The sequence below is a fragment of the Chlamydomonas reinhardtii genome, chromosome 17 (genome assembly GCF_000002595.2).
Source record: "Chlamydomonas reinhardtii strain CC-503 cw92 mt+ chromosome 17, whole genome shotgun sequence".
NCBI lineage: Eukaryota > Viridiplantae > Chlorophyta > Chlorophyceae > Chlamydomonadales > Chlamydomonadaceae > Chlamydomonas > Chlamydomonas reinhardtii.
Genome location: NC_057020.1, coordinates 376,817 through 401,505, shown reverse-complemented (window position 1 = coordinate 401,505; position 24,689 = coordinate 376,817). Strand labels below are relative to the sequence as shown.

Sequence of the window (24,689 nt, the reverse complement as noted above, 5' to 3'; positions counted from 1 at the left end):
GTCCCGCTTAGCTGAAGGATGGGGCAGACGACCGGGATGAGGCCCCATCGATGTGTCAGCCCGTCGGGCTCTGCCGCGAGTTGCTGTTGTCTTTATATGCTCATCATCAACACACCAACAGTCCTGTGCGCGACCTCGGCAAGGGCCGGGAGACCGCAGCTGAATGGCTTTTGACGTTTTGACAAAACCCAGCTTCCGTGATATCTATGGACTGTTCACGACTTGACATACCAAATAGGAGCCACATAGCGTCCGTGAAGCCCAAGAGCGGCGGTAGCGGCCGCGCTGATAATCCTCAACTCCCGCGACCTAGCGCACTACACTCTGCGGCGTCGCTTGCTTCACGAGAAACATTACTGTAGTGAGGGTTGTTATGTCTTTAAACCGGCTCTAGCCAGCGACAAGGCACGGCGCGGCTGGTGCTGACGAGTCACCCGGCGTGAACGTGTGCTGCCGCCGGCCGTGGTAGCATGACCGGGCAGGCAGCCGCTGCGGGGGCCCAGACGGTCGGCGGACTGGGCTGCGTCCCAGAAGCTCCGTCGGCGGATGCCTGGCAGGTGGCCGCGGCGCTGGTGGCGCCGCAGGTTGCGGCCTTGTCCACATCCATGCAAGGAGGGTGCGTGGTGCGGTCGCGGGTCCGCAGGAGGACACGGGTAGCCGCCTCGTGGCTATGGGGGCACGGGTGGCTGAGGTGCCGTGGTGCAAGGGCGGCTATGGGTGGAGTCATGGCTGTGATCCCTGTAGCAGCGCGCACTGCTCTCCAGGACACCGTGCACAGCATGCATCGCCCCGCCCCACCGGCTTGCAAGGGTGCCCCCCGTTCACCAGCTGATGCAGCTGCCCTTCTTGGCCCAGGGACGCCTCCCCCCATGTCCGTCCGCACTTGCCGCCCCTCTCGAGCAGGAGTGGCGCCAGTGGCGGCAGTGGCGGCGGCGCGGCGTTCCCGCAGCAGTCGCCGCTGCCTCCGCCGCCGTCGCTGCACGTGCTGCGCTCCTCGCAGGTGGATGCGCTGAGGCTGGACGCGGAGCTGGGCGGCATGCTGCAGGTGCGGGGTGTGGGTGCGGGTGGGGGTGCGGGTGGGGGTGCGGGTGCGGGTGCGGGTGTGGGTGCGGGTGCGGGTGGGGGTGGAGGTGGGGGAGTGGGTTCGGGTGCGGGTGTGGGTGCGGGTGCGCGGCCCGCTGGCAGCGCGGGGGACGTGTGTGGAGGGGTGCAAGGGAACGCAAGGCGCAGTGGGGGTAAATTTGAAGGGTATGAGACACCGGGTGGAGGCAAGGGCATGCAGCCCGGGTTGTCGTCGGCTGGGCGTGTGCAGGGTGCAGTCACTTGGCAGGGGCACGGGCACTGGCGGGCTCCTGCATCCGCCACGTATCCGCCTGGCCCAATCACGCCTATGACTGTGATGCGCATGCCATGCCACCAAATGTGCGCAGGAGCAAATGGTGAAGCTGTTCGACCACTTCAGGCCGGTGAGCGGGCATGTGTCGGCGGGTGTGGATAGGGCTATCCCACACACTGCCAGCAGCTAGGATATGGGGGACGGCCTGCAGGGTAGAAGCAGTAGGGCCTGCTTGGGTCGCTCAAAGCGGCGGTAAGTGGCGCACGCCGCTCGTCACGCGCCCCCCCCCCCGGCCTTCCCACGCACGAGTGCAGGGCCAGGCGGCGGCTCTGGAGCCGGAGGTGCGCGCCGTGCTGTCACTGCTGGTGAGACCGCCGGTCACTGCTTGAGTGCTTAGCGGACTCCGCGCCGGCGCCGTTGCATGTCACGCCACCTCCTTGCTTCACCACAGTAGTCGGCGGCGTGTGGTGTCTGTTAGCCCGGCCCCCCACTGCTGCACTGTGTCTGTGCTTGTGCACCACTGCCTGCTGAGGGCTGCTGCGGTTGTGTTGTGCCCCCTGCCGCCGCTGCCGCTGCCAGGTGTTTGGGCTGTCGGTGTGGGGCGGCGGCGGCACGGGCCGCGCCACGCCCGGCTCGGAGCTGCTCAACCTGAGGTACCGCAACGAGTGGGCCGTGGCCGCAGACAAGGTGGGGAGGGGGAGGGGGAGGGGGCGGCGCAGAGGGCGTGCGGGCCTGTGCGGGCTGGGGTCATTGCATACTGCGGTAGCCTGGCAGCTCCTTTCCCCGTCCCTGTGCCCACCCACGCGCCTACTGTCCACCACCCCATCCAGCCACAACCCACGCGCCCTGCAGGCCTGCGTTGGCCGCACGGGCGTGGAGGGGCCGGGCCTGAGCCGCGGCCAGCGACTGGGGCTGGGGCTGGGCACCGTGGCACTGCCGTACGCCTGGGCGAGGCTGTGTCGGGCGGCGCATGCCGGCGACTGGTCGGAGGCGGAGGAGGGCAGCTGGCGGCGGCGGGCGGCGGGAGCCATGCGCTGGGCGGAGGGCGCGGCGGCGGCGGCGGCGCTCGCCAACTCGTGGCTGTTCCTGGTGCGCGGCGACTACAGGTGCGGCGGGGATTGAGGGTCGCCACCGTGCGTGCAGAATGCTGGTGGCTGTTTGGTTTGGTGTGCTCGTTACGTGCGCTTTGCGTGCAAACTGCTTGTTGCGGTGCTGCGGCTGCGCCACCCCCCGGCACACCCACCCCGAACAATCGTTCATGACCCCAAACAACCGTTCATGTCCCGACCCACGGTCCAACGCACGGCCCAACGCACGGCCCCACGCACGGCCCGCACGTGCTCGCGCAGGACGCTGCTGGAGCGGCTGCTGGGCTGCCGGCTGGTGTGGCGGCAGGCGGCCATGAGCCGCATCATCAGCTTCGAGTACCTCAACAGGCAGCTGGTGAGGGGAGGGCGGGGTGGGGCGGGGAGGTGAGGCGGGGAGGCAGGGAGGGGAGGCAGGGAGGGGAGGCAGGGAGGGGAGGGAGGGAGGGAAGGAGGAGGCCTGGGAGAGGGGAAGCGTCGGAGACTTGGGTTGCGGCTCGGGCGGCGGGTCAGGTCTCAGGTTGCGCAACGCGATGGTGATATGGCCCTGAAGGCATCCCTGACGCTGTTGCCGCGCTGCCGTGTGTCCGTGAACCTTGCCTGCCGCTTTCACACGTTGCCGCTAACAGGTGTGGCAGGAGTTGAGTGAAGCGCTGTTGCTGCTGCTGCCCATGGTGGACCTGGCCCGGCTGCGGCGGGCCGTGCTGCGGGTGCTGCCGCGGCCGCAGAGCCTGCTGTCGCCGCTGCAAGGCTTCGCCACATCACCCGTTGCGGCGGCGGCGGCAGCAGCAGCGGCCGATGGAGCGGAAGCAGGAGCCACAGCAGGCCGGGGCAAGGGCGAGGGCGAGGGTGAAGGGGAGGGCGAGAAGGCGCTACCCGCAGAAGGAGGCGCGGCAGAGACGCGCAAGGCGCCGGCGCCGGCCGCCGCCAACGCCGCCTGCCCGGTGTGCGGCAGTGGCGACATGCTGACAGCGGTGGTGGCGCTGCCGTGCCGCCACGTGTTCTGCTACTACTGCCTGCGGGCGCACACGGCGGCGGACGTGGCCTACGCCTGCCCGCTGGACGGGGTGCGGGTGGCGGCGCTGCGGCGGCGGCGGCCCGTGGCGGCGGCGGCGGCGGCGGGCGGCAGCGGTGGGAGAGATGGCGGCGGTGGCGGGAGAGATGGCCCGGCGGCTGGAGCTGATACGGCGGCGGCGGTTGCTAGGCAGTGATGCAGGGATGGGGGGCGGAGGCGGCAGCTGTGCGCGCACGCGAAGGTGGCAACACCAGACCAGTCTCTGTGTGTGTGTGTGTGTGTGTGTGTGTGTGTGTGTGTGTGTGTGTGTGTGTGTGTGTGTGTGTGTGTGTGTGTGTGTGCGCGCGCGCGCGCGTGTGTGTGTGTGTGTGTGTGTGTGTGTGTGTGTGTGTGTGTGTGTGTGTGTGTGTGTGTGTGTGTGTGTGTGTGTGTGTGTGTGTGTGTGTGTGTGTGTGTGTGTGCATTGAGAAGTTTGGTACAGCAGGGAGCAGAACACGAAGGGCAGGCTTGGTAAGCGATTTAATCCGAGGTGAGAGCAGGGCAATCACCGCTGGGACAGGCTGAGGATTGTGAACGGTGTGCGTTGGGACAAGGTTAAGGCAGGTTGGCAAATTCCTGTAGGGACGTAGGGTGCAGCTGATTCCCCGACCCCAGCAGATGACAAACAACATGCAACGGCAGGGCAGGAGTGCGCGGCTGGTCGAACGCCGGAGTTACTGTACCGACAAGTTGCTGGCTGGCTGGAAGTTTGCTGACGCGAATTCCTCACGCTCTGGGTTGTGAACGGTGTGAATCAAGGCGGCGATGACGCGTGTACAGCGGAGGACGCCTGCCCAGTGCATGAGCGTGAATGAAGTGGTGGCATGAGCGGTACACAGGAGGGAGGCCGGCCGCTGCCAGCTGCCGAGTATTTGCGGCAAAGCTCTTGTGCAGTTGATGGCGTTGCCTGTATGAGAACAACGCGGCCTTACTTACAACGCTTGCACCCACCCTACCTTCGCCTCATTGCCGCATGCTTAGCCGCATTGATCACCCAAACCCGCGTTCTGCTACACTCGCTCAGAATCCAGCTGTATGCAGCCGTCCTGTCGCACGTGGGGCCACTGCAGTGACCCCCCCCGCCGTCCTCGGCTCTCCCAGTGTTTCCCACCCCTCCCCGTGCCTCCCCAAGTTGCAACCGGCCAGCACCCCAGCATCTACCGCCTCCTGCGTGCGCGGCCCGCCACACCGCTCGGCGAGGGCCGCGTGTCACTGGCACGGCTCGCCTCGGCACCCCCCATCAACTCCACAAGCTTGGCCTGAAGCCCCGCCTCGCCGCCGCCCGCACCCCTGCCCTGGCCATCACCCGCACCCCCGCTATCCGCCCCCGCCCCCGCCCCCGCCGCATCCTGACTTGCGCCGCGTTGCCCGCCACCGCTCTCACGCGCGCGCGCGGGCCCTCTCCCCCCGGCAGGCGCCGCGGCCGCTCTTGCGCCCGTTGTGTCAGCGCCAGGCGCCACCGCCGCCGCAGCTGCAGGCGCCGTAGCCACAGCCCGAGCCGCCGCCGGCCCCGCCGCATAGTCCACCTGTGCCGCCGCCGCCGCCGCCGCCGCCGCCGCCGCCGCCGCCGCCGCCTGCGCCGTGGCGTCGGGCACCATGGCCTCGTGTGGCGACATCAGGTTCTGGAGCGCGCCCGCGGCCTTGACCTGCAGCAGACGACGAGGGTGGGGGAGCGGTTGGGAGTGCTGGGGTGGGCGGCAGGGGCGGCAGGGAGAACACACAAGGCGTGCGCCGGTGGGCCATGGGCCGAGTCCAATACCAAGTCAGCAGGCCAGCCGTGCGGGGGCCAACCATGCGGGGGCCAACCCGCTCCTACCCCCGCCTCCACCTCTGCCCCCCTCCCAGCCCCCGTCCCAGCCTCCACCACCCGCCAGCCACACACACGCCACCCGTCACACACCCCCAGCCCCCACATGTCCGTCGCGCTCGGCTGCTGGACGCTTCTACCTGGCGCTTCTTCGTTTGAGCTCAGGTGAGTATGTTAGTATAGATCTGTAACTAGTTGGGCGACGGGGTCCGCGCGCGGCTCGCACTGCTGACATGGCTTTGGAGCTGCTCTGGACTGCTCCTTCCACCTGCCGCTACACTGCCCAAGCCCGCCCGACTACCTATGGTGATGTAACACAGCTCGCGTATGCGGCTGCCGTTTCTCCTTGCAGCGCGACTGGTTCCGCGCGGAATTGATTCAGAGTTAACCCCTCTCACCCCCGAACCCCCCCTTCATGTTCCGCAAGATGGTCTGCCGTCTACCACTTCCCAACTAATCATGAATGTAACCCCCCCCCCCCGCCGCCGCACCTGCATCGCCGCCAGCGCCCACGCCAGCAGCCCCAGCTGCTGTGCGCTCAGTGCGGCCCGCGCCGCCCCCAGCGCCGCCAGCAGCGCCGCCAGCCAGGGCCGCGCGGGCTGGTAGCGCAGGCGGCCCAGCGCCCAGGACAGCTCCAGGAGCATGGGCGGCGGCAGGGCGCGCAGCTGCGGCTGCAGCGCTGTGCGGGGTGAAGGTGGAGGTGGAGGCGGAGAGGGAGAGGGAGGTGGAGGTGGGGTGTTGGGATGGCGGTGAGGAGTGGCAAAGCGGTGTGGTGCGAGCCAGTTTCGGAAAGAGTGATAGCGGCCGACAGCCCAGCCCGGCACCGCACGCCCCAGAAATGCCGTGCCATTGCCCAGTGCTTCCAAGAACACTCCGTGGCAGCCAACGCACCCACCCACCCATCCACCAGCACCTCCCCACCAAGGCCTGGCCCCCCCCTGACCCCGGCCCCCTCCTGCCCCCCGCCCCCCGGTCCCAAGCACCCACCTGCCAGGCACGCCTCCATCCAGTCGGGCCCGGGCCGCACCCTCAACGCCACCAGACTCAACAGCACAGACACCACCTCCGGACCGCTCAGCCGCTCGCGCGCGTCAGCCGCCTCCGGCCCCCACTGCTCCTCCACCTCCACCCCCTCCTCCTCCTCATGCTGGTGCCCCTGCGCCCCGTCAAAGGCACCGCCCGCACTGGACGCCTGCAGCCCCCCTCCCGGCGCCCCCTCTGCCGGCTGCTGCTGCGGCTGCTGCTGCTGCTGCTGCTGCTGCTGCTGCTGCTGCTGCTGCTGCTGCTGCTGCTGCTGCTGCTGCTGCTGCTGCTGCTGCTGCTGCTGCTGCTGCTGCTGCTGCTGCTGCTGCTGCTGCTGCTGCTGCGGCAGCACCTCCGCCAGTCGGTCCAGCAGGGCCGCTGAGAACTTGGAGGGCAGCGGGTACACCTGCGGCCGCGTGAGTGTAGGGTGCGTATGTGTGTGTTGAAAAGAAAACAACAAAACGAAGCCCGCCCAGACGGCGCGACGGAGTTACTTACGGATACCTACCGATACCGAGCGTCTTGTAGCCGCGTCGACCCCGGTAGTCATACTTACCCGCAAAAAGCCTGGAACCCCCCTCACATGTGTGTGTGTGTGTGTGTGTGTGTGTGTGTGTGTGTGTGTGTGTGTGTGTGTGTGTGTTTGTTGGGCAAGAGCGGCGGGCACGGTGGGGTCGGGGGATGGGGTCGTGCGGCATGCCCATTGCCCAGTTGCCCAGTGCCCAGACCAGCCCTCCAAAACCTACCCTGCTACTGGCGCGCCCCCCTCCCCGTTCCCCACGAACTGCTAACCCCACCTACACACCCACACACCCACACCCACATCCACAGCACATCCCTCCCCACCTGCAGCACCGCCAGCGCCTGCGCCGCCAGCACCAGCGCCGCCGCACTCGCGCCCGGCAGCCGCCGCGCCGTGCAGCGCAACCAGGCGTCCAACCACACCCGGTCCAGCAGCGGCAGGTAGCTGGCGGTGCTACTGCTGGAGGTGCTGGTGGTGCTACTGCTGCTGGTGGTGCTACTGCTGGTGGTGCTGCTGCCAGCAGCGTTGGAGGATTCGCGCATGTTGGCGGCGTCCGCCGCGTCCTGCTGTTGCTGCTGCTGCTGTTGTTGCGGCGCTGCGACTGTGAGTGCCGGTGCGGGTGTCGTCGTCGTCGGTGGCGGCGGCGGCGGCGGCGGCGGCAGCAGCAGTCGCGACATCGCCCACAGCAGCACGGCCAGCTCGCGGGCTGACAGGGCGTCCAGGTGGGGGCGGGCGCGGGCCAGGAAGGCGGCCAGCCAGTTGAAGCTGGGCCGGATCTGGGGGTGTGCGTGTGTGGGGGGGGGGGAGGGGGGAGGAGGGAAGGGGGGAAGGGGTGGACGCACGGGCGGGGGGAGAGGGGCAATGCAAGAGCAGCTCAGGCAAGGAAATGGCTAAGGAAACGGCCAACGCCGCTGTGTGGTGCGGCGGGATGCATTGTTAGGACGAGGGGCAGGTCATCAGGGCACTACGGGAGCCCGCAGGAGGCCCATCATAACAACTGCACCGGCACCAGCAATTCGGAGTTACCTGCAGCGACGCAAGCGCGAATGCGAATTTGACGCCAGCCGCCGGCAGTGGCGGCGCGTACGGCGCAGCAGCCGCCGCCCGGTACGCCTCCAGGCAGCGGGCGGCCCAGGCGGGCGAGGGGGTGTACGACAGGCGGGCGCAGCCGTACAGCAGTACGGCCAACTCCTGGCAGTTGAAGAGGCCGAACCTGTATGCGGTTTTGGTTTGGGAGAGGGGGTGTAGTCGATTCCAAGCCGGGTGGTGGTGGTGGTGGTGGTGGTGGTGGTATGATGTGGGAGGTACAGCAGGCAGAGGGAGTGTGTGGTGGTGCTGGGACTGCCGACTACGCAACGCCAGTGCACCCGCCCATGCTTCTCTCAACAACTCGCGCATCCTCTCCTCCCCTCCCCTCCTCTCCCCCCCCACGCGCTCAACCCTCCCCGCCCCATCTCTCACCGCGCATACACCTCCAGGCTGAACCTGCCCCACCAGTCCGCCGGTGGCATGTGCCCTAGCGCTGTCAGGCCGCCCAGCAGCGCCGCCAGCGCGTCCGCCGGGAACAGATGCAGCCGGGACCCGGACTCCTGCAGCGAGGGGTGGGGAGCGGGGGTGAATGGATGTGAAAGGGATTTGAGGGGTTGAGGCGGGGGTCCAGGCACAATCAGGTAGAAGGAGGCGGTGCTGAACGACGCAGCGTTGCACAGTTGCGGAGTGTGCGAGGGGACTGATGCGGGGTGGCCTGTGCTGGTAGGTCGTGCTTGCCTGGACAGAGGGCGCCCCCGCTCCCCGTCCTGCTCTCCGTCGCTGGCCCTGCCCCTCACTTGGCACCCGCACCTGCACCCGCACCCGCACCCGCACAAGCAAGCGCACACGCACACAAATACCCCTCCCCCTCCCCCCCGCCCCCACCTGCACCAGCAGGTCCAGCAGCTGTCTGTCGTACAGCCCCAGCCGCCCCAGCGCGTAGGCGGCGCGAGCCAGCGACAGCGGCTCACACTCGGACAGCCGCGGCCGCGGTCCGCCGCCTCCCACACCTCCACCGGCGCCGCCTGAGCCCCCTGCCGGTCCCGGCAGGCCACCGGTGCTACTGCCGCCGCCGCCGGGGCCAAGGCCGGGCTGTAGCAGCAGCAGGCAGCAGCGGCGCGCGGCGCGGCGGTGTGCTGCCCGCTGCTCGGGGGTGAGGGCCTGGAAGGAGGCGAAGGCGGCGAGGCGTCCCAGAGCCAGTGCCACCTGCGTACAGCGAGGCGCGGTGCAAGGCAGAGGTTCACGTGGGCGCTCCCCGCCATATGGCGCACTGGTGCGCACTGGTGTGCACACACACGCCGCCCGCTACACACACACACACACACACACACACACACACACACACACACACACACACATCCCCCCCCAGCCCTGCCCACCTGTGGCCCGCTCATGCGGGTGCCATACTCGGCCAGCAGCGCCGCCACCTGCAGCGGCCCGTTGGCGGAGCCCACCTCGGTCGTCAGGCGGCCGGGAAAGCGCGGCGAGTCCGGATCCAGATCCGGAATCAGGCCCGCCTCATCGCGGTACCGCCGCCGCCGCCGGGCCGAGCCGCGCGGCTGCGGCCGGCGGCGGATGAGCGCGCGGCGGCGGCTGCCGCTGCCGCCGCCGATGGCGGCGGAAATCGCAGCTGTGGAGCGGGAGGGGCGCTGCGTGCGGCTGGGGGTGTACGGGAGGCTGAGGGTGTTGCTGTAGCCGCGGCTGCTTATGGGAGAGGGCTGGGTGCACGGTCCCAAGCCTGAGCGGGCTGGCTCGGCGCCAGCGAGTGCGCCGTGAGCGAGCACCGAGGTGGCGCGCCTGAGCGGCCCCGCGCCAGAGCCGAGCACAGGGACAGCTCCGCGAGCTCCTCCTGAGCTGGCAACGCGCATGCTCTAGTCTATTTAAGTTGAAGAAGGATGACAAGCGCCTTTTTGGGCGTGCTCCTCAGAGAACAGGCTGGGACGATGCCTGCGTCTACATCCTCGATAGGCTGTTTTAATGAGCGATGCTATGCTGCTACAATACATATTATACACAATATACAATACAGTAGACACAGATGGCCAGACAGTCGGGTCTCATCCTCCTGCATGCATTCCTTCGTGCCGGCTCCTGCCTGCCTGCAGATGCGGATACAACCCGCCTTGCAGTCCTCCATGCAGGCAAGCGGACTTGAGTGCCGCCGCTATATGTATTGGATCAGATCGTCGTCCAAGGCCAGGAGCAGGGCTTAAAGGCCCTTGTAGGTTCCGGTCCGCGAGGGGGCAAGCGCATGCCGCGAGGCGTGCCCTGACGATTGGCTGCAACGTGGGGGGAGGGGGCGTGTTTTACGACACGAATTTTCTGTCTGTGTTCTTTTAACAATCCCAAGTGACTTAGAAACATAGAAAGACTCCTGGGGAGGGGGAAGGGGGACTACATGAACATGGCGTTTTGGGCCTGGATGGAGCAAGGACAAGCGAGTTGACGCAAGTGTTTCGATTTCTGGCAGTTCACTGCGGGGACGCTGCGCTAGACGAGGTACGGTATCAAGCAGGGAAGGTATTAAGCGCCTTAGTCATGACCCTGTGCCAATGCCCCTGTGCATAGTTGACTACTACCCGAGGGGGCGACTGAACTCACTCCACAAGACGAAACATGTGGGCGGAACGCTGTAGTTATACGCCACATTTGGTTCTCTGCGCAACATGGCTTTTGCCGACTGCCTTACTACAACACAACCCGACCGGTCGGTATGACACCCCCATGGGAACCCCGCTGCCTTCGGACGAACTCCCGGGTTCCCACTGAACACAGCCTCTTGCTTGGAGTGAAAGTGGCGCTAGACGGAAATTGCTTCTGGGCGCAGCGGTAAGCAGCTCTCATGGAATTACAACCGCATTCGACTGTGCATGCGGAGCGAACCATTGACAAGTGAAATCAGCAATTCGTCAACAGACCAGAACCTTGATTACTACACCATCTACACTACCTTGAATTTGCTTGCGCACAAACGCACAATAGCATGTGCCCACTGGGTGAACCTCCGTGTCAGGCGGCGCCAGGGGGGTCGTGCGGTCCGTGTCAACTCCGCCTGACTCCGCATGCCATCCTGCGCCCCCGCCTTCCTATTGCGCCTTCCTTCGAGTCCACGCCATGCTTACTTCCCACCAAAAGAATCAATCGCTCGCACAGCGCAGACAATCAATGCGCCGTAAGAATGGTAAACAAAGAGAGCCGGAATCGTTGGCACGTCGTGTCTGGTTTGACACCCGGGCCAAATCAATCCATGCGCCGGGCACCCACCGACAGAGAAGACTCCGAAAAGAACAAAGAGAAAGAGAAGACATGTACGCCCCGGCTCATCTCCTTGCCGCGAACATCTCGCCTGCAATTGCACGGAGTTGAAGCGTCAGCGTTCGCTTATACAAAGCATACGAAAAACACTGTAGACACTCAAAATGCTGCGCACAACTACAAATCGCGGCTCTCGGTGCGCTACTGCTGCCTGCTGCTGTTCGCCAGGTTCGCTGCTGCTCTGCCTCTTTGCAGGTTTCAATGATTATACTAGACCTCACTCACCTTAGAGAGCTTAAAACTCCGTCAGCGAGCATGTCCACGCGCGCTGCAGCTGCGACTTGCCGGGCACGTCAAAGAATTGCCGCCATCGCGGCAGGCCATTTTGCCACCCCAAAAGACAGGCGTGCAAAAGACAAGTTACTACAAGCCGCGAGCGGACTAAGTATGCGCCGCGAGCAACAGGCTGGATTGAGCCGTACATTCGGCCCGTTCGTTGACAGTTCACATGTTTTCCCTCAGCAAAATATGCAATTGGTTTGTGATAGTGTGCCAACAGCTGGGTTTTCATGAAACTGCATTGGACATCTGCGCAACTGGAGGGCGGGCGACCATGGAGGGAGGGCGACATGGCACGCTCGTCAAGCTTGATTATGCAGCCACCTGCCCGCCAACCCCGGCTGTTACCAAGCTGACATGGACCACCAGCAACGTCGGGCCAGCCGCAGTCTTTTGTGCCAACCAGCGTAAGTACCCATGCACCCACTCGACCCCATACCTCAACCCAATGAGCACAGCGGCCTCACCCCCAGGCAGTAGCAGTCCGGACAGAGGTGTGGACAACATCTCGAAACAGGGAACCTACTCTGATTCTTGACCGCCGCAATTGTGGTACATGTACACACCTTACACCCACACACACCAGCCCACCAAGCGCATGCACCGCGCATGCGCCCAGCACGCAAGCCCCCGCCGTCCATCCATGCCGGCGTGCGGTCACAGGGTGCGGCAGCCCGCGTGGCTGCCGTGCATGCAGTACGGTACGGTGTGTGCATGGAGGCCAGCAGGCAGAGCAGGACCCTTGGCGGGCACCCGCCGGGGGGGGAGGGCGTTGTGGGCGCCCACACTTGCCCAACCTGCTGCTGCCTGCGCTGCCTGCGCTACGCCCATCGTCCACTTTGCCGCTGTGTAGCCACACACATGCGCACGCGCACACAAACCTCCCTCTTGTGCTTTCCAACAAGGAGGTGGCTGCCTTAGGGAGGCAGGAAAAGGGCTGATCCCGGGTCGTTATCAACCCAGCCACCTTGACGCGGGCGCCTACTAAGCACACGCCTCTATGTTGGGGGCCTTTGGCATCCCCGCCTTTGGCCGGTTGGGTGGGGTGCACAGTCCGTGCTAACCCGCAGCTAACAAACTAGTCACGTCACTCGCCGCCAATCACGTGACACGTGCTTTCCAAAAATACACACATACATGAATTACCGTAGCCCTGTCGCCCCTATAAGTCGGGTTTCACTTTCGCTGACCCACTCGCACTGCGGCGCGACGTGCTCCCCTCGCCGGTCTCCGCCATGCCGCCTACTCGCCTACTCGTGCCTCCCTGCCCGGTCCCCCTTGCCTTCCCATAGCATGACGGGCCCAACGCGTAACAGCGTACATATGTCACACATGTCACAGTGACAGTGGTTGCTGCACCGAGGGCGACTGAGACCACGCACACACAAAAACTACCGCTCCACACCACACAGCACACACGTGCGCACATGCATCCACACATCAAGGCAAGGCCACGCATCTACCCATACGCCACAATAAGCACTCATCCTTAGCCCAATATAAACACTAGTAGCGCGCGGTACGCAGGGAATGTCCCAGCCGGGGAATAAGTGTTACGCCAAGTTTCACGCTCGGAAATCACGCCACTCAGTAACGACAAGACATGTTGCACTACATTTAAGGGCGATAAAAGATTAACATGCAAGCCAATGCTCCTGCAGTCTGCCTATGCCTGTGACGCTGTGTCATTGTCCTCTGCCTTCCGGCGCACGCCCCCGTGGCGGTCAAACCCTGGCCCCCTGCCTTTCCACCGCGTGGCCTTGCCGCACCCCCCCCCCGACCGCCTGCAGCAACCACTGCAATACTACAGCGTGCTGCTCCCCGAGCCAGATCCCCAACAAGCATGCTAATGCCAAGGCCGTGCACAAACACATCGGTCGTTTCCGTGGCGCTGCGGTCGATCCCGCCGGCTGCCACCCTCGCCAACACACACACACACACACACACACACACGCACACACACACACACACACACACACACACACACACACACACACACACACACACACACACACACACAGCGCCTCCGCCTGCTCGCAGCCCCGCAGCCGCCGAGGCAGCCCTTTGAGCACAAAGCCGTAGGCACCACTGGTGTCAAGATGGGCGCTGAAATTAATGGCCCGCACAATGAATGTGCGTCGCTCCTGCGTTTGCTCTCCTACTTGCCGCTGACTGCGCCGATGTCGTCGTGCATTACGTAGTTGATACCCAGGGCCGTGAGCACCTGCGGGTGGGGTGGGTGTGGGGTGTGGGGCATGGGGGTGGGGCGTGGGGGAGGTGCGGGGGCGGAGGTGGGTGGCAGGCGAGCGCGGGATGCAAGGCAGTGTATGACGACACGACACGACACGCGTGGGGTCCGGCGGGGGCCGCGCGGAGCAACCCCCTGCCGAGTGCCGACCCGTCCTGCTGAAGTTCGAATCAGGGACGGACGCGGCGCACACCCATCTCGTATCTCTCCCCGACTACTTGTCCGGTCGACCGACCGACAGACGAACGTGGCACGTCCTCAGACACCACTCCTCCACTTCAATTTCCCCTACCCCCCCCCCTTTTAGACTGTTATCTACCCGCCGTTCCTTTAGCTTAGCTTCGTTTACTTTGGGCTGGTATTGACACAATCCGCCCCCACACGCCCGCCCGCCCGCCCGCCCCGAGTCCCGCAGTGCAGGGCACATGCCATCACAGTTGCCGTGGCCGCAGCTCCTTTACCTTGAGCCAGATGATGATGAGCGGGCACAGAAATATGTTGCCCAAGATATTGGTCAGCGACACCAGCTCCACACCCCGCCCGTACTGCATGGCCAGTACGAAGCTGTGTGTGCGTGGGGTGGGTGGGAGGGGGGGAGAGGCACGGGGGGAGAGGCACAGACGGGGCGAGGGTGAGGAGTGGGGTGGGGTGGATCAGGTGGCTGTGTGCGTGTACGTGGCCCTCCCCTCCCCTCCCTCCCCTCCCCTCCCCTCCCCTCCCCTCCCCCCTCCCCTCCCCTCCCCCCTCCCCTCCCCTCCCCCCTCCCCTCCCCTCCCCCCTCCCCCTCCCCTCCCCTCCCCCTCTCCTCCCACCTGGTGGCCGCCGCGGGGCACAGCGTGAGCAGCGTCAGACTGGCCGTGTACTGCGGCCCCAGCCCCACAGCCAGCGCGCAGCCCACCATCAGCAGCGGCAGCAGCCCCACCTTGATCAGCAGCAGCACCAGCATCTGCGTCGTGTGCGTGTGTGTGTGTGTGTGTGTGTGTGTGTGTGTGTGTGTGCGCGCGCACGCGCAGGTAGACAGGGGCTGTGATGCCGTCTAGCTCCCCGACGCCGTAGCCCCAGTCCCAACCCCGCCGACAGAACGTCGCAACCCACACGGCAGCAGTTGGGGCCCCGGCAGTACAGCAGTGCGGCAGTACAGCAGTGCGGCAGGATGGCAGTGCAGCACCGGGCCCACAGCACACTTCCCGTTCTCCGGGCTTTGTAACGATGATGGGGCTCCTTTGCTGGGCTCATAAGCCCCCCCAGCCCCCTCACCTTGATCCCCTCCCCCGGCGCCACAAGCCGCTTGCCGTACATCTGCATGGGGGGCCAGGGGGGCAGGGGGGCAGGCCGCGGAGCGCCCGTTACCACACACCAGCACCAGACAACAAACAAAGCGCGGCAACGCTGTCAAGGCATGTACATCAAAGACAGACGCGTGGGCTTTGAGAGTGTCGTCGAACACGTGTACAACTGTTCTCGTTCCCCTACAACACATCGGCTGGCTCCCGACACGCCCACTCCGCCCCACTCCAACCCCACCACACCTAGCCCCCACCGCTTCCTCACTCCTTTTCCTCCTTTCCCCCACTCCTTAAACCCTCGCTCCTTCACCCCACCACTCCTTTCCCCCACGCCTCCTCCCCCCTCCCCGCTCCCTTCCCTCCCGACCCCGCCCCTCCTCCTCCCCCGTAGCTCTGCACGCACCCAGGTGCCGTTGCTGAAGATGCTGAGCGGCACAACCAGCCCGTTCACCCAGGCCAGGCTGCCCGCGATCCAGCCCAGCTCGGGCAGGAAGCTGGCGGAAGCCGGGTCCAGCCACACACGCAGGCCCGACACGCTGATGGCGAGCGCCAGGAACATGGTCCAGATCATGGGGTTCTGGGGGGGAGGGGTTTCAGGGTTTGTTGCGGGTTTGGGTTTTGTCAGGGCGGATGTGGGCATGCGGGGCGAATGGCAATGCACGGGAGGTGCCAGGCTACATCAGCGCCGCATGCATCCCCCCCCCCGCGGTGCTCTTCGGAATGGGGCTCTGTCGAGTGTCTTGCTGTGGGCTCCTAGCAGAGCTCCTGCGACGCCCTGCCACCCAGCCCACATGTCCAACCCCCCTCTCCCCCTCCGTTGTCAGAGCATAGGCCACGCTCTCCTCCTGGCTCTTTTGCATTGGGTTCGGTTAGTTTGGGCTGGCATTTACCCCCCCCCCCCCCACACACACACACACAAGTACTGACTGGAAGTTGGGGTTGGGTTGTTGAGGGTTGTCGTGCACGTGGGGACAGCTGGCCCGCCCCTTCCCCTTCCCCGTTCCCCATCTTGCCCCCACCCCACACACCCCACCCTACACACACCGCACCTTGGCCAGTATGGACAGGATGTGCCACAGCTGCGGGTGGCCACTCACAAACGCCCGCGCCGCCCCCAGCACCCCCCCGTGCCGCGCCAGTGCCTCCTGCGTCGCCTCCCGGACCAGCCGCTTGTCTGCCGCACTGTCTGCCCCGCCGCCGCCGCCACCGCCGCCGCCGTCCAGGACGCTGCCAGCCTCTGTACGCATCAATCCCAAGTTACCGCCGCTCCAGCCGTCAACAAACTCCTCATAATAATCCCGATCCCGCTCGCGATCATCCAGGGCGGCGACAGCGCCCAGGCCCGCTGCCGCAGTCGTCAGCCGCGACAGCAACGCACTGCGACCCGAGGCCGTACGGCTCACACCGGCGGCGCCGCCCGGCGTGGCGTCGCCGCCGCCGCCGCCGCCGTACGGGCCCTTGCGTGACCGCGCGTCGTCAGCCGCCGCCAGGCCCGCCGCCAGCGCCAGTATGAGGTCTCGGCCCCGCACGCCGCCGCCGCCGCCGCCGCCCGGGCCTCGTGACGTCAGCGCCGATGCCGGGCCGGAGCCCGCCTCTGTGCCTGTGCCTGTGCGCCGTCCGCCGCCCCAGCGGGCACGGGCGCCGGCGGCGGCGGCGCTGCCACCAGCGCCACCGCCCGGACCAATGCTGTTGGCGCCCGAAGGCGGACCCGCGGAGTCAGGCCCATTGCGTGGCATGAGCGGCTGTTGTGCGGCGGAGGGCGGCTGGGAGCCGTAGCGCCGCCGCCGTGCCGCCGAGCCCGACACCGCCTCAGCCGCCGCCGCCGCCGCCGCCGATGCACCCGCGCCAGCCGGCGGCGCCGCCGCGCCGCCGCCGGCGTGGCTGAGCGAAGCCGGAATCTGGGGCGGGGCGGGAGCGCCGGTGAGGAGGCGTGGCGAGTCAGAGTGTGCGTCGGTGGCGCGGATGTCGCCGCGGCCAGCGGCGGCGGCGATGGGACCAAACACGGCGTCGGCTGCGGCGGCGTAGCTGGCGTTACGCGCCGCGCCGCTGCGGCCGAAGCTGAAAATGGACTCAGCGGCGGCTGGCGGCACGCCGCCGCCGCCGCCACCGCCGCCGCCGCCGCCGCCGCCGCCACCGCCGCCGCCGCCACCGCCGCCGCCACCGCCGCCGCCAATGGTAAAAGCTACGTCCACGTCAGACGGTTGCGCCGCCAGAGATTCCGTACGGGACGCCTCCGACATGGATGCGAGTACGGAAGATCCCTGTACGGCAGGAGCTGGCGGCGGTACGGCCGCCGCCTGACGGCTCATTAGCTCCTGCGCGGCGGCGGCGGCGGCGGCGGCGGCGGCAGGCACTGCCGTGTGCGCGAAGGCGGGCGCGAGCGTGTGCGGCTGCGTTTGCTGTTGGTGCTGCTGCTGCTGTTGCGGCGGCGGCGGCGGCTGCCGCTGCTGAGGCATTGACACCCAGTGTGGCAGGTTGCTTGGCGGGCTGGGGCTGGGGCTGGTGGTGGAGGTGACAGAGCCCCGCGACATCAACACCGCCGGCGTGGCCTGCGGCTGTGGCTGTAGCAGCTGCGACGGCGGCGGCAGTAGGCCAGTGGCGGCGGGGGCCGAGGGCGCCGGCGACAGGTGCGCGCCGTCAAACAGGCTCCGCATCACACACCGGTCGTCGTCCGGTTGCCCACCACTCGCCGTTTGCGGCGTGCTGACACGGCCGTAGGCGGCGGCGGCGGCGCCGCCGCCGCCGGCGGCAAACGTTGACGGCGCCATTCGCGAACGCGCCGGCGGCGGCCGTGACGGCGGCGGCGCCATGCTGGCATTGGCGTTAGTCGAAGTGGGCAGTTGGATGCCGTACGCATCGCTGGCGGCACGTGACCAATCCGACAGCATCTGACTGCCCTGCCTGGCGGCGGCGGCGCCGCCGCCGCCGCCAGGTGCCTCGCCGGTCTGTGTGGCTGGGCGACTACCGCCGCCTCCGGCGCCGCCGGCGCCCGCCGCCGCCAGCAGCATGCGGCGTACGTTGGCATCTGGACTGGCGGCGGCGGAGGTGGCGGCGGCGGCGGCGGCGGTGTAGGTGCGACTGACGCGAGCCAGCTGGGCCGCCGTACCGCCCGACAGCTGGTGTGTGAGGGCGTACTCCAGATCCTGAGGGGTGAGTGGGAGAGGGGCGGCACGGGCACGGCGTGCCGTACACACAGAATGACGGCGGCGGCGGCGGCCAGACACAACAGGCGCAAACGTCATGGTCGCGCGGTGGTGCTGAGCTGGGCTGCAGCGACAAAAGGAACTGCACACGGCAGCATCGCAACACCCAAACACATACTTCCTATGCCACTGCTGCTCACATCCCCACCTTGAGACTGACGCGCTTGCGCCCAGCCGCCGAAGTCGAGACCGCCGCCGCCGCCGCCGTCGCCGCCGGCGGTGCCCCACGCGAGCCGCTGCCGTCAGACCACAGCGCCGGCGCCAGCGCTTCCGAGCCCGCCGCCGCCAGCCGCTCGATCACCGCCGCCAACACGCCGCCGCCGTGCTGCTCGGACAGCGCCGCCGCCGCCGCCGCCGCAGTCGGCGTCAGCAGCCCGCTCGGCGGCGGCTGCGAGCGGCCCCACGGCCCAGGGCCCACCAGCGAGGCGGCGGCGGCGGCGCCGCCGCCGCCGCCAGCGCCTGGCGGCGGCGCCGCCTGCGGCACCGGCGGCGTGTCAGTCGGGAAGCCCAGGGCGGCGGAGGCCATGAAGGGCGACACGACGGCGCCGCTGTGGCTCGCGAGCGGGTGCAGCAGGGTGTCCGAGTCGCCGCCAACCGCCCGCGGCGGGACATAGCCGCCGCCATTTGCGGCGGCGGTGGCGGCGGCGGCGGCGGCGGCACCGGCGGTGCCGGCGTTGCGCTTGCGGCCCAGGCTGAGGCCGCGAGCGAGCAGGCCCCGGACCAGGCCGCCGCCGCCGCCGCCAGCGCCGCCGCCAGGCAGGGCCGCGACGGCGGCGGCGGCGGCTGCGAAGCCGGCGTCTGAGGGCGTGTGCTCCGCGTGCAGCCGGGGTGTGTGTGGCGTGTGCGGTTGGTAGGGCTCGTTGCTCCACCAGCAGTAGCTGCATGAGAGGTGGGGTGGGGTGGTGGGTGGCGGGCGCGAACAGGAAAGGGGCAGCCGCAGGGGCCCTGGTGTGGGCACGGCGCACCAAAGCGCAGCGTCTCGTCGCACTTCCCTGTCCCGTGTTGGCTGCTGGCAGCTGTTCGTGGCCACCCCCCATGAGCCCTGGCCAACCCACCCGTGGGCCCGGGCCGACCCAGCCTCAGGCCGCCACCACCACCCGACCCACGACCGCACAGCACCAGCACACCAACACCCGCACCAACACCCGCACCAATACCCGCACCAACACCCGCACCAACACCCGCACCAACACCCGCACCAGCGCCAGCGCCAGCGCCAGCGGGCTCAGGCGCACTCACCGGTTCTCATGCGGGAAGTGCGACACATGTGCCGTGTCGCCACCGTCCGCAGTCATCGCAATTCGCAGCGCGCCGCCGCTGCTGCTGTTGACGGCAGCGCCGCCGCCGCCGCCGCCGGCGCCGGCTGCGAGCGCATCCTGCAGAGCCGGCGACATTGCCCTTGGCTCCGGCGGCGGCGCCGCCGCCGCCATCGGCGCCGCCAGCGGCATGAGCTCAAACCCCGACCCCGTTGCCTGGTGATGCGCAGCGCTGGCGGCGCCGCTGCCGCCGCCGCCATCGGCGCCGCCGCCGCCGCTACGGTCCGCCGCCGCCGCCTCCCGCATGCGGTTGGGTTGGTCCATGCCGTACAACGACAGCTCCGTGCCGTACGCGTCCTGTACCATACCGCCGCCGTGCTGCTTGTACGGCAGCTGCGGTACCGGGCGCGGCCCGGCGCCGGACGGCGGCGCCGCCGCCGACCCCGCGCCCTCCCCTCCGCCGCCGCCCCAGCCGCCACCCAGGGGGTCTGCGCCATCCCCTGACGCGGCACGGGCGGCTGCCGCCGAGGCCTCAACGGCCGCCGCCGCCGCCGCCGCCTCCCCTGCCTCCCCCTCCCGCAGGTTGTGTGCCCGCTCCGCCGCCACTGCGGTGTTGGCTGCGGCCTCGATGTCCACAGCCGCCGCCGCCGCGGCCGCCTGTTGCGAGGTGAGGTGTGTGTGGGAGGTGGGGGGTGCAAAGATTGGTACAGAGAAGTGCAGCGAAGTAAAAAGCAGGCGTAGGGGTGCACGTTGGGGGAGGGGAGGGGGTAGGTGGCAGGGTGGGCAGCAGCACCGCGTCTAGCCGCAGCTCGCCACCTCACACATGCACACCACGGGCACGAAACGCCCGCCCAACCTGCACATTCGTACACACACACACACATATCAACAAACACATACAAACACACACACACTCCCCCCGCGCCCGCTCCTTGTTCGCGTACAGGTGATTAGGTTAGTATAACCTTGCAGCTAGTTGGGCGACGGGGTCCGCGCGCGGCTCGCACTGCTGACATGACTTCGGAGCTGCTCTGGACTGCTCCTTCCACCTGCCGCTACGCTGCCCAAGCCCGCCCGACTACCTACGGTGATGTACAACGACTCGCTTATGCAGCTGCAGTTCTCCTTGCCGCGCGACTGTTTCCTTACGGGATTGGTCCAACGTTATCCCCCCGCGCCCCCACCTGCACGTGCTGCGCCACCGCCCACTTCTCCCACTCGAAGGCAGTGAGTGAGAAGGGGAAGATGGTGAGGAAGAAACCCATGGCCTGTGTGAGTGTAAGGAGTTGGTGTGTGCAGGGGTGTCAACACAGCGTCCGCGCCCGGCTGCCATACGGCCACACGACCGCGCACTTATGCTTCCCCCCACCTACAACCTCCCACATCCAACCACAACCCCACACCTTCAACCCCATACCCCCACCTACACCTCCAAGGCTCCAACCCGATACTCCACCTGCACCTCCACCCCGATACCCCCACATCCCCACAGCTCCACCCCCCACCTCCACCTCCACCTCCACCTCCCGCCTCCCCACCCACCCCACCATGAGCATGGACAGCGTGCCCCACTTGGTTCCCAGTGTGGCGTTGAGGGTGAGCAGGCCCGCAATGCCGAAGTTGTCCATCAGCAGGACCTGGGGGCGGGGGGGCCGGGGGGGCGGGGAAGGAACGGGAGAGGCGAATGGGGGCGGGCGTGGGGCGGGGGGGTGGTGGTGTGTGCGCCCGTTACAGTCCCCAGCCCCACATGTCGGTTCCCCTTGCGCCTTCCCCTCGGGCCTTCCCTTTGAGGACCCACCCCGCCACCCCGACACGCCCCCACTGCTGCCGCTGTGCTGCCGCTGCGCCGCGGCCGCACGCCCGGGCCACGAGCCCACCAGCCACTCCCACTCCCACTCCTCCTGACCCCGGCGCGTGAGCCCCTCGCCCCGCACGAGGTCCTGGATGGCCGCAGTGCACCGGGGGCTGGGGCACGGGCAGGCCCCCGACCCCACCCCCGGCCCCACCCCACCCCCGACCCCACCCCGCGCCCCGGCCCTGCGGCGGCTGCACGTGTGGCCCCCCGACGGGCCTGTGCTGCCTGCCCGCGCCGCAGGCTCCACGCCCCCCTGCCCCCGTGCCGCCTCCCCCCGTGTGCCTCTGCCGTCCACTCGTGGGCCCACTCCCCTTGTGTGCCTCTGCGGCCCCCTCATGTCCCCCCACCTTCCCCTCGTGAGCCTTTGGACACCGCAGCCTGCAGGCCCCTGCACCAAACCCCACGCCCCTCACGCCCCTTGTTCTGGGTCGCGGACACGCAACAACCTTCGGTTACCCAGGTCTTTGGTCCCTCCCCTCCCCTCCCGCAACCCCCCCCTCCGCCCCTCCCCCCCTTCACCCCTCCACCCCTCCTCCACCCCCTCCGGCACCACGCCCCCACCCACCATGTTGACCACCGCCGCCTCCCCCGCGTCTCCCCCGCAGCAGCGCCAGCAGTACAGCAGCGTGCCGGCCTGTACGGCGGACACCCACAGCAGGAAGGCGGCGAAGGAGCGCCAGGCGTACGCGTCCTGCAGGTCCAGCTTGATGCCCTGCGGGGTGTGTGTGTGTGGGGGGGGGTGTTGGGGCGTGTGGGGTGTTGGGGGGCGTGGGGTGTTGGGGCATGGGGTGTTGGGGCGTGGGGTGTTGGGGCGTGGGGTGTGGGGGGTCGTTTCTACCATTACCATCAAGGCATAGTCGGAGACAGGGCGGGGCGGGGAGGAGGATGGAGGGGGGCTGGGGGCGGGGAGGAGGGTGGAGGGTGGAGGGGGGGCTGGGGGCGGGGAGGAGGGTGGAGGGGAGGAGGGTGGAGGGTGGAGGGGGGGCTGGGCTGGCACCACCCGTGTCAGCACCGGTCAGGTGCCCAGGAGCCCAAACGAATATGTCAGGTCCTCCACCGCCTTGTCAGGGAGCCGTGACGCGGGAGGGAGGGGCAGGCGGCTCCGGGTGTTGGGGCTCCGGGTGCCGCCTCAGCACCGGCACACCCACGGCCCCAGCGGCGGACACCGGCTCCTCCGGCATTCCTCTCCCCCCCGCCACCACCACCATCACCACACACGTCCCCAGGTCCCCCCCCACGGCCACCACACCCCAGCCAGCACACACCCCAGTCCGCCCTCCCCTCCCCTCTACACACACAGACGCACACAAACACACACACACACACACACACACACACACACACACACACACACACACACACACACACACACACACACACACCATGAGGTAGATGTTGAAGGCGGGCAGCGCGAGGTGCAGGATGAGGTAGTTGATGGGCGGCAGGAAGGCCGACTGCTGGAGCCAGCGGAACCGGGCGAACGTCCAGCCCAGCGCCATCAGCACCAGCACCTGCACGCCTGCGCGCGCGTGTGTGTGGGGGGGGGGGGGCAGGACAGGGGGAGAGGGGGAGTGGAAGAAAGGTGGTGTGGGGTTCTTCTTTTCGTGGGGCCAACCGACAGCCGCCGTCTGTTCGGGTTTGACCACCGCCGCCGCCGCCCACTTAGGCAGCGGCCGAGCCCTTGACAAGCCTCCGCAGGGCTACACGAAAGCTTGGCCTGAGCCGTGTGCAGCTGCTGCGGGCACGCTCGTGACGAGAATCGTGTCGGGGTTCGCACGATGCCCCACCCCGACCACGATCCAACCTGAGCCCATCCGGCTTCTACACACGACCATATCAAGGGTATACTTCTATGGTAAATGAAGTGCTGGGCATGAGAGCTCCACGGAAATGGTGCATTCCATTCCCCGACACGGCCGTGGCCCGCGTTGCAACATCACCGATTGCCAGCTTTTGAACCATCTTACCGACGTTAACCACGGGCTGGTAGGTCCACATGGCTGCGATCGCTCCACTCAAACTGTAAAGGTGTTGCGACTTCAAACTCAAGTTCTGCGTCGGGCCATTTCATCTGGCGTTTGTCATGCTCCAGTGCATTCTCAAATATTATAATTAACATGGGTCGGCTTAGTCGTCCTTGGCTCCTTGCCGCCTGCAATCGCGATGGTGTTGAGTTCCGCAACTCGCAGTACAAATTATGGTTGCCGAAGCGGCTAGCAACGTTTCCGTTTTCGGTGTCCTGACTGGCATAGCAAGAAAAAGTAGACTTAGTAAGGGCCACCAGGGCGGGGTCCCCCGAGTCATCCAGCCTGAAGAGTGAAGAGGGAGGGCGGGAGGGCTCGTGTTTCATTGAGTTTTGCAGGGGAAGGCCGCCACCTCTAGCGAGAAGGGCCCGAATCGCGCTCTCGCCAACGGCATCCAGGGACCCCCAATTCCCTATTACCCCCAAGTCCCCATTTGGAGAGGGCTGTCCCCCTAACCCCTCCCTCCCCCGGGATGCGGGGACTGTAGTCAGCCCCACGCGGCCAGAACGTACCTTTGCAGACGCCCAATCTTTCCCGTGTGTGGGCTGCATAGGGTTCCGCTTGTGACCGCTTCCCGAAGATGCACCCCCCCCCCGCGCCGGAGGAGCCAGGGCAGATGTGAGCCAGGGTGCTTGGAGGCTTGGAGCCTGGAGGCCGCACCCCGGCACCCGTGTCCCGCGGGACAAGCCTGGAGAAGCCCACTCCGCATTCCGCTCTGGTCTGTGTATGCATTAGTTCCGCAACGCACGTCAATAAAAGCACGCGTTCTGGACTTCACAGTCTTCGTGCATGTCCACGCCTCCTCTAAAGTTAAATGGTAACATCAAGTGGCCGAGGCCTGCCGCTCCTCAAGTACTCCAGCCTCGGCATCACTCCTGTTCACTGTGCACTCAGTGCGTTCTGCTGACCGCGTTCACTGCTTGCAAGCAACAACAGCCTCCGCTGCCGTCTGCACTCGCATTCGCAAGCAAGCATTTAAGCATTTCAGTGACACTCCTCCCTGCTCCACCGTGTCGTTCCTCGTGTTCCACGCCTCCTCAAGGACTCTATCCACTGCCGCTGGTCCATCACAGCTGGATCCACACACGCCGCGCCATCAACCACACTCACACACTCCCCGCCAGTCTGCGACGCTCGCATTTGCATCCACATATCCACATTCTCACCACATGCCGCTATCTGTCCTGTCATGTACACACCACTCCTCACTCTCACCTTCGCTCACAAAATTGCATTTCGGGACCAACGCTGACAGGTCCGCACTCGCCAGGCCATCTGCCACCACACCTGCGCCCGCGTTCCCTCCGGCGCCGTCACCCCTGCCTCGGTGCCTCCGCCGCCTCCCCCTCCCCCTCCCCCTCCCCCT

At 67.2% G+C, this 24,689-nt stretch overlaps 4 protein-coding genes across 5 annotated transcripts in view; 1 reads left to right on the top strand and 3 right to left on the bottom strand.

Moving 5' to 3' along the window:
- Positions 1 to 98: 98 nt before the first annotated feature.
- Positions 99 to 4,394, top strand: CHLRE_17g698800v5 (uncharacterized protein). Its single transcript, XM_043071874.1, has 8 exons — positions 99 to 616; positions 904 to 1,045; positions 1,431 to 1,466; positions 1,651 to 1,701; positions 1,916 to 2,023; positions 2,189 to 2,442; positions 2,686 to 2,779; positions 3,051 to 4,394. Exons 1-8 carry the CDS (start codon positions 471 to 473, stop codon positions 3,630 to 3,632), a joined length of 1,413 nt encoding a protein of 470 aa, XP_042914333.1. The 5' UTR covers positions 99 to 470; the 3' UTR covers positions 3,633 to 4,394.
- A 1-nt stretch (position 4,395) lies between these two features.
- On the bottom strand, positions 4,396 to 9,858 carry CHLRE_17g698750v5 (uncharacterized protein). Its single transcript, XM_043071873.1, has 8 exons — positions 9,237 to 9,858; positions 8,743 to 9,063; positions 8,290 to 8,417; positions 7,855 to 8,041; positions 7,152 to 7,604; positions 6,270 to 6,711; positions 5,774 to 5,961; positions 4,396 to 5,121 (listed from the first exon to the last, which is right to left on the bottom strand). Exons 1-8 carry the CDS (start codon positions 9,723 to 9,725, stop codon positions 4,633 to 4,635), a joined length of 2,697 nt encoding a protein of 898 aa, XP_042914332.1. The 5' UTR covers positions 9,726 to 9,858; the 3' UTR covers positions 4,396 to 4,632.
- Positions 9,859 to 12,006: 2,148 nt separating this feature from the next.
- CHLRE_17g698700v5 (uncharacterized protein) lies at positions 12,007 to 23,528 on the bottom strand. 2 transcript variants are annotated; one of them, XM_043071871.1, is made up of 13 exons: positions 23,267 to 23,528; positions 22,682 to 22,818; positions 21,865 to 22,011; positions 20,992 to 21,081; positions 20,629 to 20,712; positions 19,428 to 20,101; positions 18,337 to 19,066; positions 16,035 to 18,128; positions 15,389 to 15,562; positions 14,957 to 14,998; positions 14,512 to 14,645; positions 14,161 to 14,263; positions 12,007 to 13,675 (listed from the first exon to the last, which is right to left on the bottom strand). In XM_043071871.1, the coding sequence occupies exons 1-13, from the start codon at positions 23,295 to 23,297 to the stop codon at positions 13,610 to 13,612; spliced, it is 4,506 nt and encodes a 1,501-aa protein (XP_042914331.1). In that variant the 5' UTR covers positions 23,298 to 23,528; the 3' UTR covers positions 12,007 to 13,609. The 2 variants fall into 2 exon arrangements, with proteins under 2 accessions (XP_042914331.1, XP_042914330.1); XM_043071872.1 differs by having other exon boundaries at positions 12,377 to 13,675.
- A 478-nt stretch (positions 23,529 to 24,006) lies between these two features.
- The window catches only part of CHLRE_17g698683v5 (uncharacterized protein), a 3,772-nt gene continuing 3,089 nt past the window's right edge, over positions 24,007 to 24,689 (bottom strand). Inside the window, exon 4 of the mRNA XM_043071870.1 lies at positions 24,007 to 24,687. Within this exon, the coding sequence (XP_042914329.1) occupies positions 24,637 to 24,687 (51 nt within the window). The 3' untranslated portion in view covers positions 24,007 to 24,636. The remainder of the gene's footprint in view (positions 24,688 to 24,689) is intronic.

Coding starts and splice junctions, on each gene's coding strand:
- CHLRE_17g698800v5 (XM_043071874.1), top strand. CDS start 471: ATGACCGGGCAGGCAGCCGCTGCGGGGGCCCAGACGGTCGGCGGACTG. Junction 1,702..1,915: donor GCGCCGTGCTGTCACTGCTG/GTGAGACCGCCG, acceptor TGCCGCTGCCAG/GTGTTTGGGCTGTCGGTGTG. Junction 2,780..3,050: donor AGTACCTCAACAGGCAGCTG/GTGAGGGGAGGG, acceptor TGCCGCTAACAG/GTGTGGCAGGAGTTGAGTGA.
- CHLRE_17g698750v5 (XM_043071873.1), bottom strand. CDS start 9,725: ATGCGCGTTGCCAGCTCAGGAGGAGCTCGCGGAGCTGTCCCTGTGCTC. Junction 7,605..7,854: donor TCGCGCTTGCGTCGCTGCAG/GTAACTCCGAAT, acceptor GCACACCCCCAG/ATCCGGCCCAGCTTCAACTG. Junction 5,962..6,269: donor GATGGAGGCGTGCCTGGCAG/GTGGGTGCTTGG, acceptor CACCCCGCACAG/CGCTGCAGCCGCAGCTGCGC.
- CHLRE_17g698700v5 (XM_043071871.1), bottom strand. CDS start 23,297: ATGTGGACCTACCAGCCCGTGGTTAACGTCG. Junction 14,999..15,388: donor TCTTCAGCAACGGCACCTGG/GTGCGTGCAGAG, acceptor CCCCCCATGCAG/ATGTACGGCAAGCGGCTTGT. Junction 13,676..14,160: donor TCATCATCATCTGGCTCAAG/GTAAAGGAGCTG, acceptor CCCCACCCGCAG/GTGCTCACGGCCCTGGGTAT.